The following is a 13782-nucleotide window of genomic DNA, read 5'->3' as shown; positions in this document are numbered from 1 at the left end:
GACGTTTGTCTCACATTGTCGGCCTTACTCGGTGTCTTAAACGTGGCAACCGTTAGTGTGTCTGTTCGATATTACTGTAATTTTTTTGGTTTTTTAATTTTTAAGTTAAATTTATTGAGAATATAATGTTTTAAAAATCGACAATAAAAAATAAAAATTACTTTTTCTAATTTCATAGTTTTATTTTTTAATTAAAACACCATAACAAACGAATCCTAAGTTGTTCAAACTCCAAACCATCCCATGTGGGTGAAAAATTTAAAAGATAAATTTATTATACAAAAAAATTTCAAAATAAGTTTCGAAAAATTTTAATTTATAATATAAGTGTTTTCATGCCAAAGCTGAGGCCGACATTTATTCGTTATTAGTTTCAGTGAACAAACTTTTTTATTTTTTTGTCTCTTTCAACGCTATGACATTGTCTTCCTTTTGTTCGTTGTTACCAACAGTGAACAAAGAATTTAGACTTTTTTATCAGTTTCTTTATTCGTTATTAACAACAGCAAATATACCTGACCTTAGGCTCGGAGACAAAATGCTTATTTTGAGAATTAAAAATTTTCGAAGCTTATTTTAGGAATTTTTTTATAATAAATTTATTCTTTTCAAGTTTTCGGAAATAAGCGTGCTCTAAAACACCAGACTTAGATTCAATTTAAATTGAGGATCTGATAATACAAATCTTCAATAGTTCTAGGTAAAAAAAACATAACATTATGAGTCACATACTATGAAAATGTGGTATTATCAAGACTTATTATATATCAAGTTTGTTGTACTCTTATTATTTTTATCTTTATAACATCATTCTTATCTATTATCACTTGAAAAAATATGGTATTTGTTGTGATTAGTGTGACTTGAGTGCACATTTAATGAGGTGCATTCATGTGTGACCTTTGGGATGGAATCCCATGAATGTGTTAATATGGATGTATTAAGTTAAGTTTTGATGATTGATTTATAATGATGATTAAGTGTAGATTAATAAGGTAATGAAGTGTGAGAGTTATGGGACTTAATGAAAAAGTGCAAAGGACTTGGTTTATGTTTGATTTATTGAAGCTCGATCAGAATTCTGACAGAAGAAGCAGAATGGTCGCTCGACCTGTCCGCTCGACCGAGCGAGCCTTATTGATTGATCGAGCGAGCAAACAGAATGCATCCAGAAAGGGTCTGTACTCCGCTCGACCGAGCCGCTCGACCGAGCGAGCTCTCTGTTCCAGCCGAGCGGTTCCTCTGATGTGCCTAAGATGCTGTTTTCGACCTTTCAAGTTCTTGGAGAAGTTTCATGTCATTCATTATTCAATATTAATTCTGTATTTAGTGAGCTAATGATATTTATGTACCTAGTACTATATATAGGGAGCTCTCAATCATCAAATTGACATCCACAAAATTACACCCCAAGCCAAACACTAGCCTATATCTCTTCTCTAATGTAATTCTCCATATTTGAGAGTTCTTTGAACTCCTTTTGATAATATAAGAGATACTACACACCGGAGGACGTAGCCTTAGTTGGGTGAACCTCGTTAAATCTTTGTGTCGTTTTATTGCTTTATTTTCTCCTACAAACATTGATATCATTGTTAGCGTAATTTGTTTGTCACTAAAACCTCATACACTCGATCTTGGTAATATTGGAGTTTGAAACACGTTGTTCGAACTCTAATACATCGTCGTTTTCAGTATTAAATGGTGATAGAAAATTATGAAGAAAATGCTAGCTCCACTACCACGGAAACGACATACATTTTATAAAAAGTAAAACTCAAACTCATTATTACTATTTAATATGGATAATGAAAATATTACAATCTTTCTAGGTCAAACTTTTTTTTAAAAAAATGAGTAATTAAGTTAAATTAAAACTGTAATCTAACAATTGAGTTGCCTTATTTAGTCATCAACCCAGAAGTTACAATTCAAATGAGAAGGATAGCGTACAGATTATACACGTGCCTCTTCAAAGGAAAAGACAAATAGAGATGTGCCCACTTAGTTATTTATGGAAATAACCAGAGGCGGATACATGCCACAAATATTAATATGCGTGTTGGTTAAGTTGAAAGGAGTTTTCCTATATGACAATACTAATTTGGTTCGAACCTTAGTATATGGCATGCACATTTTTTTTCTTTTTTAACAATTGTTTACCCACTTTCATTTCTTATCTTAGTTTGTTCAATTTTTATCTTCGTAATAAATGTTAGGGGATAAAAGAAGTATATGAATAGTAATTAAATTCCTTGATTTTAATTTGTTTCTTACACTTTAACCAAAAACTCTCACAACTATAATCAAAATATTTCAAATAAATTGAAACGCATAGACTATTAATTACTTTAAATTTTGCTAAATGAATAAAACATACGCCACTTATGTATATAGTTGTAGTATGTTTAGAGGTGCTAATTTAGGCCATTTGATCGAATTGAGGTCAAGTATTTTGGGTCAAGCCAAAAGAAGTTTTGTGTCCGCATTCGTTTTTACATTGTTACAAATTCATTAATTATTGAAATTGGGTTAAGTCGATTCAGTTATATAAGATCTAAAAAACATTGGATCAAATATGTTTTGAACCTCTAATATATTATACTTAAGATTAGGTCTGTCTTGTAAATTTTGAAACTCCCGTGTCAATTCTATCTTATAGACCCTTACAGTTTAAGAAAAAAAAAATTAAATACCAATATATGGAAAAATCTCTCCATTAAACTTACCAATAATCAACTAGCTAATATACAAGTTTTTAAACAAAAATGAGAGTTCAAAAAATGAGAAAGTATGACCGAAGTCATTAGCTTTTTTCTTATTGGTTTGCATATTCTAAAACAACTAATATTATGTTTTTTTATTACTTAATTACTTTCATGTAAAATAGTAAACATATGTTTGCGGTAATCAAAACAATATATAAAATATAAAAATAATTTTTGGGGCCCATTAATAAATGGGGTCTTATGCAATAGACCTCTTTGCAATGACGGATCCACATAATATATTAAGATAGTTTAAAAGGTCAAAAAATTCCATGTCGTATGACCAAAAATTTTGCAAGCAATTAGTAACGTACATCATTCAATTTGCCAATCTATATCTTGTTGCCATACATAAATAAGGTGATTATATAAAGATTAGAAACCTCAAATAGTTATTATTTGACTAAAGAAATTTGAATTTGGGCTCAATAATTATAATTTTTTTTTAGAAAAATAGTAATTTATATTTAACCAAACTGAGTTATCTAACGAATCCATACAAGAAAAGTCTTATCTTTACCTTTATACTAGTTCAAATTCATTAATAAATGTCACTATAACAATATACTACTTTCAATTTAAATATTTTTAATAGTTATCAAAATGTCAAATAAATTCAATGCATGCATAATTTTATTTTTTTCTCAAGTATACCTAAAATTTCAAGAATTGAAAGAATTAATTAGTAATTACGAGAGTCAAATGGCAACGTACATACATATATATATGTGCCTCCAGTCCTACCGCACTTTTACACATGCTAATCGATAGTCATGATTAACATAAATTAAGTATAAGGGTGCATACATGCAAATACAATGAACATGATACTATCAAATATCAACAACAAATGCATGCATTATATACTAATTGTAGCATGCAAGCAGGCAGCAGCTCATGGGATTTTGTCAGTTTATTAAAAAAAAAAAAAAAGCAAATTTATAGTTCGATAGAAGTTAAAAGGTATAAGCATTGTAGTCATCAAACTTTGTATTAATTATAACCTTGACTTAGTTTGGATGCTCATGTTCTTGAATAAATACAACATCATAAAAGACAAAATTAATTTGGAAAAATAATAATAATAAGAATCGGTGATGAGATCTCTAGATTTTAGGACTAATTATAGTTTATTACGTAAATCAAGGGAGAATATATATTATTATATTATATATAATATATGATGACATTAATAGGGGAATAATTGTCTCATTCATTTAAAAAACCAACGTAGGATATATGAAGTAGATATCTACCAGCTAATTATTAATTTACTTCTTATGTTTTAGTTTCTTCACCTTACACTTTGACTAAAATTGTAAAATTTTTAATTGGTCGAATTATATAAACAAATTAAAACGAAAAAAGTAGTAAAATGAGTGAATTTACCTTTAATATTTGACTTCTTTCTTTGACTTTTCAAAATCTTACATTTTTAATCAAAAGATCGTTATGAAATAAAATAGTAATGTTTAGACTTAATAAAGAATCGTGTCATTTTATTTGAGTTAAAAAGCAAATATTATTATAACCTTTAAAATATTTTAATTTCTATATTCGGTCTATCAGCTAATTCTATAATTAATTAATAAATCAACTAAAATTAAGTGAGTTATTTAAAAAAAAACAAAGAAAGGTCATTGTCATAGGAAAAGTGAATATAGAAAGAATTAATTAAGTGATGAAAAAGAGGGGAACATATAACATGCTACATGCATGCTCTTGGTAGTGATGGATGGATGTCATTAAATAAAAACTCAGCAATCTGCATCGTGGGGTCTCGATTTCATCAACTATCTATCGTTATTATTACTATTTAGTATCTTCCCAGATCTCTTTCTGCTATTCCATACACCATATAGTGTGTTCTATGTCGTCTATACTTTTTATGTACTAATACTACTCCCTATATCATCATTTTTATTATCATGTTCCTTCAATGCCTCTACCTCATTTAATATACCACCTACTCCATCCCTCCAATTTTGCCCTAAGCGAAAATGACACGAAAATTAAAAAGTTGATTAGTTGAGTGGGCTGAGACGGACTCGCTCAAAAATAAGAAAGAATATAAAAGTAAAGACATGCTAATGTGGTGCAGTCGTCTTATCTATATATTTTAAAATAGTAATGAGGTACGTTTATTGGGATCGACTAAACACAAATTTTTAAATGAGATGGTCTCATGATAAGACCATCTCTATTGGGCTGATCCCATATACATTTAATATATTAAAGAAATAACTTATATTTTAAAGAGATTAATTACAAAAATGAATTAATTATATGTAGATCAGCCTCATGGTAAGACGGTCTCATATAAGATGAGTTGTAGACTAAAATAATTTGTGTGGCATTGTTAATTAATAGGAGAATTATAAAGTAAATAAATGTTATCATGAGTTTCATAGGGTTTTATATCATCATACATAAGCTAATGAATGAGTATAATTTAATGACTAGCTTCCATAGACATATTATGTTTAAGATTCATCCACATGTTCACTTTGTATAATTGGTATGTGATAGGAAATAAAATACATAAATTAACTAATGGTTTTATTTTTTTTATTTCTTTCTTAGCGAAAATATGTTGAAGAAATTCTTGAGCAAGTAAGCATTTCTAACTTTAATTCTTCTATACGCTATATTATAGTCGATGCACTATATCTTGATTTTGGACTTCATTCTACAAATCTTCTTTGACCTATCTTATCATACAATGATGCAAAATGGCGAGGTTGCCTATATACTCGTCGATTCACATCTAGAAACTGTGTTTTCCTCAACGATAATTTTATTTTATGGTCAATCAACTGCAAGAACTCTATCCAAATCTAGAGCAAAAGTATAATATCGTGAGGTAGCTAATGTTGCTGAATCTCACTAGATTGATCTTCGCTTCCCCATATCCTTAGCAACAATTTTATAGTATGAAATGTTATATTCACTTATTTCTAGGTAATTATACGCATCATCAACACACTAACCATGCATATTGAGCTTGACGATGTGCACTTCATTCGTGAGAAAGTTCAACGTGGTGAACTTTGCATTTTACATGTCGTCTCGATATTAGATTGAAGATATCTCTACAAAGAGACTTTTAAAAATTCTATCTGATGATTTAGAAAGAGTATCCGTGAATGGTATGATAGTAATTTAATTGTATAAATAATTTTTTATTATTACAATTTTAGCCCCAACACTATGTATATGCGTATAAATACACTTATTGCATTGATGATTAGTAAAGCACGACAAATATTCTAATATATTAAAAGTAAAGTAAAGCATGTGATTTGTGAATGCTTCATTTTGAATTGTGCAAACGACGTACAAGTTAATAGTAGGAGTGTATAGAATTGCATAGTGTTGGTGAACAATAGCTTGTGTAATATATAAGCGCAAGTCCCAATAGTTTTTGCATTTGAATAACTAAATTTAATTTTATATTTATTTGATTTATTGTTTTAATTATCTCAAACATATGGATACTAATTTACACGAGAGTAATTAATTAATAAAGAGTTAAATATTAATATTTTTATAAATAGAGAAATTTTATCATATTACTAAAATTTTATGTTTTCTTTTTTAATATTCTAAGGATTTTTAAGATTAAATTGGTGCAGGCCCCAAAATTAAGAGATGGCCTTGTAAACTTCTATATTTTCTCTTTTTTTTTACTTCTATATTTTTCCTAATTTTAACACACAAAAAAAAAAAGGTAGGAGCTTTGTAATCATGGGTGAAGCCACATAGGGTCGGGGGGATCCACCCTCGGTCTATAAATGCGGCCAATTGTAATTTAATTTAGTATATTATATAATATTAGGACTAATTATGTATTAAAAAATCAAGTTAAAAAGGTGAATATTGGATTCACAAGTTTAAATCTTAAAAAAGGCTATAAATTTTAAATTAATAGTTTTTTAAGACTAATATTTAACAACTTCTTCCAAAATACTTCAAAATATTTCCATTTAGATACAAAAACTAGACTTTCAGCTTATTTTATTAGATTTACCGTGCTTGTACATTGTTATCAATCACACGACTTTTGTTATTTTAGTAGTATATATGTCAACTATAATCTTGACTTCACCTTATTTGTCATTCTACACCTATATGTAGGTTTTTTAGAGGTGAATAAACTATAAAAATTAGAGATATTTATTTGAGCTATCATATTAGTTGCGATTCAGGTGTATCGCAAGTCAAAATCAAATCTTGAATTCATATTGATTTTAAATTATGGTAAAATTTATTTTTAAAGTCGAATTTCAATATTAAGTTGTCAAATTAGGCTAGACTTATTGAAAATATTAACATATTATCGGTGAAATAGAAGTGCACACACTTCATAAGCCATGGATATATTCTATCCGAAATCATATGACAATGGGAAGGACACCAATAACTTATAAAATATAGACACCATCTTCAATTTGTCAATGTGGGATAAATCATCCCAACACAAGTAAACGTCAAATTGAAGCCCACATACAAAGATTTTCAAAACAGACCCAACGACCTGATATCTACCCGATCATGTAAGAGAGCGCGACTTGACCCTACTTCAAAATAAACTTGAAATTATACAAAAACCAACATGATCACACAACCCAATTTGAAACCACACCGAAAAACTTGATCCAAAACTTATTCAATTACCTAAATGAACACTTCTATCAAGCACTAATAAAATTGTTGGCATTATAAAGTTTAAAAACCGGATGCTACCATGTGAAAAAAAAACTTACAAAATGATGAATTAAAGGGAATTTAACAAGAACTTAACGGAAAATATTACAGCAACTAGATAGTGCATAAATTAAATGTTATCATGTGAAATTTTCTTAAAAAAGTACTATTACTGATATTTCAAAAATTGAATGGTACCATATGGAATTTCCCTAAAAGTAAAGTAAAGCATATGATTTGTGAATGCTTCATTTTGAATTGTGCAAACGACGAACTAGTAAATAGTAGGAATGTATAGAATTGCAGTGTTGGTGAACAATAGCTTGTGTAATATATATATATAGTAGGAATGTATAGAATTGCAGTGTTGGTGAACAATAGCTTGTGTAATATATATATATATATATATATATATATATATATATATATATATATATACACTCGAAAGCGATCTACAGTATAGAGCCTGTTATTACAGGCTATAGGGGCTCTACAAATCTATTTTTATGCTTATTTGATTTATTGTTTTAATTACTTCGAACGTACGGATACTAATTTACACGGGAGTAACCAAGTAATAAAGAATTAAATATTAATATTTTATAAATAGAGAATATCATATACTAAAATTTTATATTTTCTTTTCTTATATTCTAAGGGTTTTTAAGATAAAATTACCACAGAGGCCCCAAAATTAAGAGACGGCCTTGTAAACTTCTATATATTTTCTTTTTACTTCTATATTTCCCTAATTTCGACTCACAAAAAAGATACGAGCTTTGTAATTATGGCTGAAGCCACATAAGGTTGGGGGACCCACTCTCGGCCTCTAAATACAGGCCAATTGTAATTTAAGTTCGATTCTCTTATATATTTACTATTTTATAATACTATATCATATAATATTAGGACTAATTAAATATTAAAAAATCAAGTTAAAAGGTGAGTTTCACGGATTTAAGTCTTTAAAAAGGCTATAAATAGTTATAAGACTAATATTTAACAACTTCATCCAAAATACTTCAAAATATTTTCATTTACATACAAAAACTAGACTTTTAGCTTATTTTATTAGATTCAACTTGCTTGTATATTGTTCGCCAAAAATATAGTTTGCTAGTATATCAATCACACGGCTTTGGTTATTTTAGTATATATGTCAACTATTTATGCTCGGAATTTAAAATCTTGACTTCACTCTTATTTGTTTTTTTATATACGTTTGTCAAACAGATTAAGTTAAGTCGGGTTCGGTTTCGGGTCATATATAAACAGATTATAAAACTCTTGACCCAAATTCAACCCATTTAGTTAATTGGGTCGAAAATCACAACCTTGACCCGACCTGCAACAGATCAGGTTGACCTGATTTCGACCCACTTAACCCGTTTATAATTTTTTTTGTTTTCGTTTGAAGATTTTTAACGTTGATTAAATCTAATTTTTTAGGTGTTAATTTTAACTTTATGTTTTTTTGTTGTTTATTTTGTATTTACTATGAAAAAATAAGAAAATATTAATTGAACTAAGTTTAGCTTATAGTTATTGATTTAACTCGAAATTAACACATGTAATTAAATGGGTTATACAGGTTGTTTTTCAGGTTTAAAATTTTGACCTGAACCTAACCCATTTAATAAACAATTCAGGTGGGGTCGACCCATTTAATTAATTGGGTCAAAAGCCTCAACCCAAACCCACTTATTTTGGGTTAGGCTCAGGTCGGCTTAGCAGGTTGGATCAACTTTTACCAGCCCTAATTCTACATCTATATACAGGTTTTTAAAAGGTGAATTAACTATTAAAATTAGAGGTATTTATTCGAGCTATCATATTAGTTTCGATTCAGGTGTATCGCGTTGGAATGTCAGCATATTATCTGGGAAACACAAGATGCACACACTTCGTAAGTCATGAATATATATCATCCCAAAATCATGTCGCGATGGAAAGAAGGACTCCAATAACATACAATATGTTGAACATCATCTTCAATTTGTCAATGTAGGATAAACCATCCCAACACAAGTAAATGTCAAATTGAAGACCACGTACGCAAGTTTTCAAAACAAACTTAATAATCCGGTATTTACCCGATCTTGCGATCAAACACAACTTAACCTGACGTCAAAATAAATTTAAAACTATATAAAAATCAATATGATTATAAAATCTAATTTTAAACCAATCTGAAAAACTTAATCCATAATCAATTCAATTACTCAAATCAAACACCTCTATCTATAATGACCTCTAGTTGTATGTACTACAACACTTCCTATCCTATGTTCAAGATTCAAGAACCCCCCAAACATAAATAAATAGGTCCCATGTCCTGCATGTTTTCACGTGTCCTGCTATCTTTTGCCGTTAATTGCATCATCATACTCATCTCCTTCACCTCCTACATTGGATTCTTACTCTTCCTTCACACACCCATTTTTTTTAAAACACAAAAAAAAAAATCTTCATTTAAAAGTTTCATTTTCAATAGTCCCCCCATATCCCTTCAAATAAATCCATACCCACATCTCCTACAAGTGTAGGACACCCCCAAATCACATCCCATCTTTTCTTGTCATTTTCTATGGTAGTGCCCTTCACTTACCTTAAAGTTGTTCTTTATTTTAGGGCTTAGGTTGATGACAAAACCCTTGATAGTATTGCATTTTTAGGCCCCCTTTTATAAGGTATACATCAATGTGGGGTTTTATTTAGCTTCCCCATACTAAAAAAAAACCCCAATTTTTTTTTGTAAATTTGTTTTTAAGGAATTTGTAAAACAATTCAACCAAAAAAAATGTTTGATGGAATGGGCGACCAATTCTATCAATTCTTAGCCTCTACAAATTCAAATACTAATAATAGTACTAATAATGCTAATAATTCTTCTACTTCTTCTCTTAATCTTCCTTTATCTTTTTCTCTTCATCATCATCATCACCATGCTTCTTTCCCTTCTTACCCACCAACCTTTGATTCTTCTTACCATCTTCTTCATCCTTCACAATTTCTTCATAGAAATGAAGTTAAAGGAGAAATTCTTAACTTACATGATTCTTGTTTGAATCCAAGATCATTGTTGTTGCATGAAATTCCATGGTCTAATGATGAATTGCTTGCTCTCTTTAGACTCAGATCTAGTATGGATAATACTTGGTTTCCTGACTTTATTTGGGAGAATGTTTCTAGGTATGTCTTGCTCTTTTTTCTTTTTTATTTATGCATTTTGATACATGTATATATTTAAAACTAAACGTTTTGGTGGCCCCAAACACGCTCCATAGTATATATTATGCACTCTAACACTGCATCCCCTCACACGAGAGCACAAATGAAACTCTTTATACCTGATTTGAAATATTTCACTTAAATTTAACGGATGATTGAAATTCAAACTTATGACCTCTTGTCACGTTGGCTCTGATATCATGCTAAAAACTCAATCAAAAAATTAAGTTGATGGTTAAAGTCTATTATATTCTCTCAACACTTTTGATGAGTATATACATTGTCATTATGCATCCAATTTCCCCATTATCCTAATTATAATTTTATAACAGAGATATATAATGCTGATGATAACTAAATATGTTTTGGTAAAACTCAATCTTCGAAATTGAAAACTTTTATGATGGATAGAGTTTGTAACATATTTTATTAATATTATTCAAAATTTTAAATGCGTTATATACTTTATCAGTTTTAAACTCGTTTTTATAATTTTTACCACATTAAATTGTTGATTGATTTTTGATTGATTTTTATAAATTGTAATGATTAACAAAAATGGGTATTTTATTGGACCCATCAAAAAGCTCTAGATTGATAGAGAATGCTCAAGATTGGTAGCTTGGTTTTTAAGTCCCATAAGATTCATCACATGCCTGATATTAGGATCAGTATCTGAAAGAGTTGTTTACACCATATATTTTTCTGGTCCCTAGCAATTTTTTTTAATGAATATAATATTTAAAGTACAATAATACATTATTGTTTTTCAAAGGGTTGATTTTGTTTTTTTCATTTATTATGGGAGCAGAAAGTTAGCAGAGCTTGGGTTCAAAAGGACTGCTGAGAAGTGCAAGGAGAAATTTGAGGAAGAATTCAACAACATTAATATTAATAATAACAATAATAATAATACTAATACTAATAATAATAATAATAATAATAATAATAATAATAATAATAATAATAATAATAATAGGCTCTTTGGAGAGCTTGAACAACTTTGTAGTAATAATACAAATATTAATCATGATGATCATCTTCCTAATGATCATGATCATCCACAGACTTCATTATCTCAAAGGGGTGAATTTCCAGATGAAGATGAAGATGAAAATAATGTTCATGATGATGATGATTGGGATGATGAAGAAAATGAAGAAAAAAGAAAAAAAGAGAATTTATTAGAGGATAATAATGAAGAAAAAGAAGTGGGTATTACAAGAAAAATTGAAAATATGAACCACCATGTTGAAGATGAACAATCTATGAATGATGATAGTGAGAAGACTGAGGAAAATACAAAGAAAATGATGAGGAAAAGAAAAAGATCACAAAAGAAATTTGAAATGTTAAAAGGGTTTTGTGAGAAAATTGTTAATAAAATGATGGATCAACAAGAACAACTTCATTGGAAGATTCTAGAAGATATGGTAAAAAGAGATGAAGAAAAGATTGCAAAGGAAGAAGCATGGAAACAACAAGAGATTGAGAGGTTACAGAAGGAATTGGAAATTAGGGCACATGAACAAGCCATTGTTGGAGATAGGCAAGCTAAGATTCTTGATTGTTTAAACAAGTTTAATGCATCATCATCAAATATTATGGAAAATAGTTGGTGTTTTAAAGAGACAATTGAAAATATTAGCAAGGTACCAAATCTTATTACTTTGTCTAATTCCTTAATTACAAGTACTAATTATCAAGATAATCCCATTAGTGTACAATTACCACCTTCATCTTCTTATACAACCCATGATAAAACTTCTTCATTAAATGATAGTTTACCCATTAATGATCAAGTGGTGGGTCAAAACCCTAATCCTCCTTCTTTGGTTGATTCTTATAAATTATCGAGTTTAGATCATACCGGCACTAATGCAATAGATGATATTGATCGCCAAAAAGTTATTGGAGGAAAGGATGATACCGGGCGAAGATGGCCTAGAGATGAAGTGTTAGCATTGATCAACATAAGGTGTAGCCTCTTTAACAATGGTAATGATGTGAACAATGATAAAGAAAGTTGTTCTAAGGGTCCATTATGGGAAAGAATCTCACAAAAGATGATGGAATTAGGGTACAATAGGAATGCAAAAAGGTGCAAAGAGAAATGGGAGAACATAAACAAGTACTTTAGAAAAACAAAGGATTTGAACAAGAAAAGGTCAATTGACTCAAGAACTTGTCCTTATTTTCATCAACTAAGTCATCTTTATAGTCAAGGAGCACTAGTGGGCTCCATTGATAGGCAGATGAACCTCGCCGGGTCGCCGGAAATTGGTAAGTCCAATGCATTTTCAGGTGGGTGAAGGTGGGTCTAGTAGTGTTGCATAGGGTGGTGCAACTAATACTATGCATGCTTCTTAATGTATGTTAAGAAGGTGTGGTCCAAGTTTTATTTGTATGTGTGTGGTGCTATATAATTTTGTACCTTTTTGTTGTATGTTAAACACTTTCTAGCTATATATAGATGTTGCTAGCTAGCAAGCTGAATTTAGTAGTATATTTCATTTAAGTGTCACTTAATTCTTATATTTGTGCATAATAAATGATTAGTGTTATTATTAGTGTTATTTCCTCTTGTATGTTCTTATAAATTTGTAACAAGTATATAAATGTCAGGAATGTATTATGTGAGTAGTATATATATTAATTAAAAGACAGAAAATATATGAGTGAAATCAAAAAAATTTAAAAAAAGTAGTGTGAATATTTAATTTGTATTATAAAGGAAATTAAATGTTGTAAAGTTAGAGGAATAATAAAATTAAGAGTAGATAATTTAAATTTAAATACAAATAAACATAAATTTAAAAATGATTTACGTCCTCTTTCTCTTTCAATTTACCCATAAGTATTTTAGTGTGAAAATAAAAAAAAAAAGTTGATATATTGATATTTTATGGGAAATAAGAGATGTGTGGATGAAATATAAATAAGTTAAATGTGTTAATTAAATTTAAAGAAAAAATATGGATCATGACCAAAATTTTGCGAGACAAGAAAGTACCAAATATTGAATTAATATTTTTAATTTGTAAACAATAACGTTAAAGCCTTAATAGCAATAAAA

The 13782-nt window shown here is 29.2% G+C and overlaps 1 protein-coding gene across 1 annotated transcript; it reads left to right on the top strand.

The window, feature by feature from the left end:
• Nucleotides 1-9846: 9846 nt before the first annotated feature.
• On the top strand, nt 9847-13315 carry LOC130797149 (trihelix transcription factor GTL2). Its single transcript, XM_057659629.1, has 2 exons — nt 9847-10667; nt 11518-13315. Exons 1-2 carry the CDS (start codon nt 10276-10278, stop codon nt 13016-13018), a joined length of 1893 nt encoding a protein of 630 aa, XP_057515612.1. The 5' UTR covers nt 9847-10275; the 3' UTR covers nt 13019-13315.
• Nucleotides 13316-13782: the final 467 nt, after the last annotated feature.

The sequence above is a fragment of the Amaranthus tricolor genome, chromosome 12, assembly GCF_026212465.1.
Source record: "Amaranthus tricolor cultivar Red isolate AtriRed21 chromosome 12, ASM2621246v1, whole genome shotgun sequence".
Lineage (NCBI taxonomy): Eukaryota > Viridiplantae > Streptophyta > Magnoliopsida > Caryophyllales > Amaranthaceae > Amaranthus > Amaranthus tricolor.
This window is presented reverse-complemented; position numbering and strand designations above follow the sequence as displayed.

Coding starts and splice junctions, on each gene's coding strand:
- LOC130797149 (XM_057659629.1), top strand. CDS start 10,276: ATGTTTGATGGAATGGGCGACCAATTCTATCAATTCTTAGCCTCTACA. Junction 10,668..11,517: donor ATTTGGGAGAATGTTTCTAG/GTATGTCTTGCT, acceptor TTATGGGAGCAG/AAAGTTAGCAGAGCTTGGGT.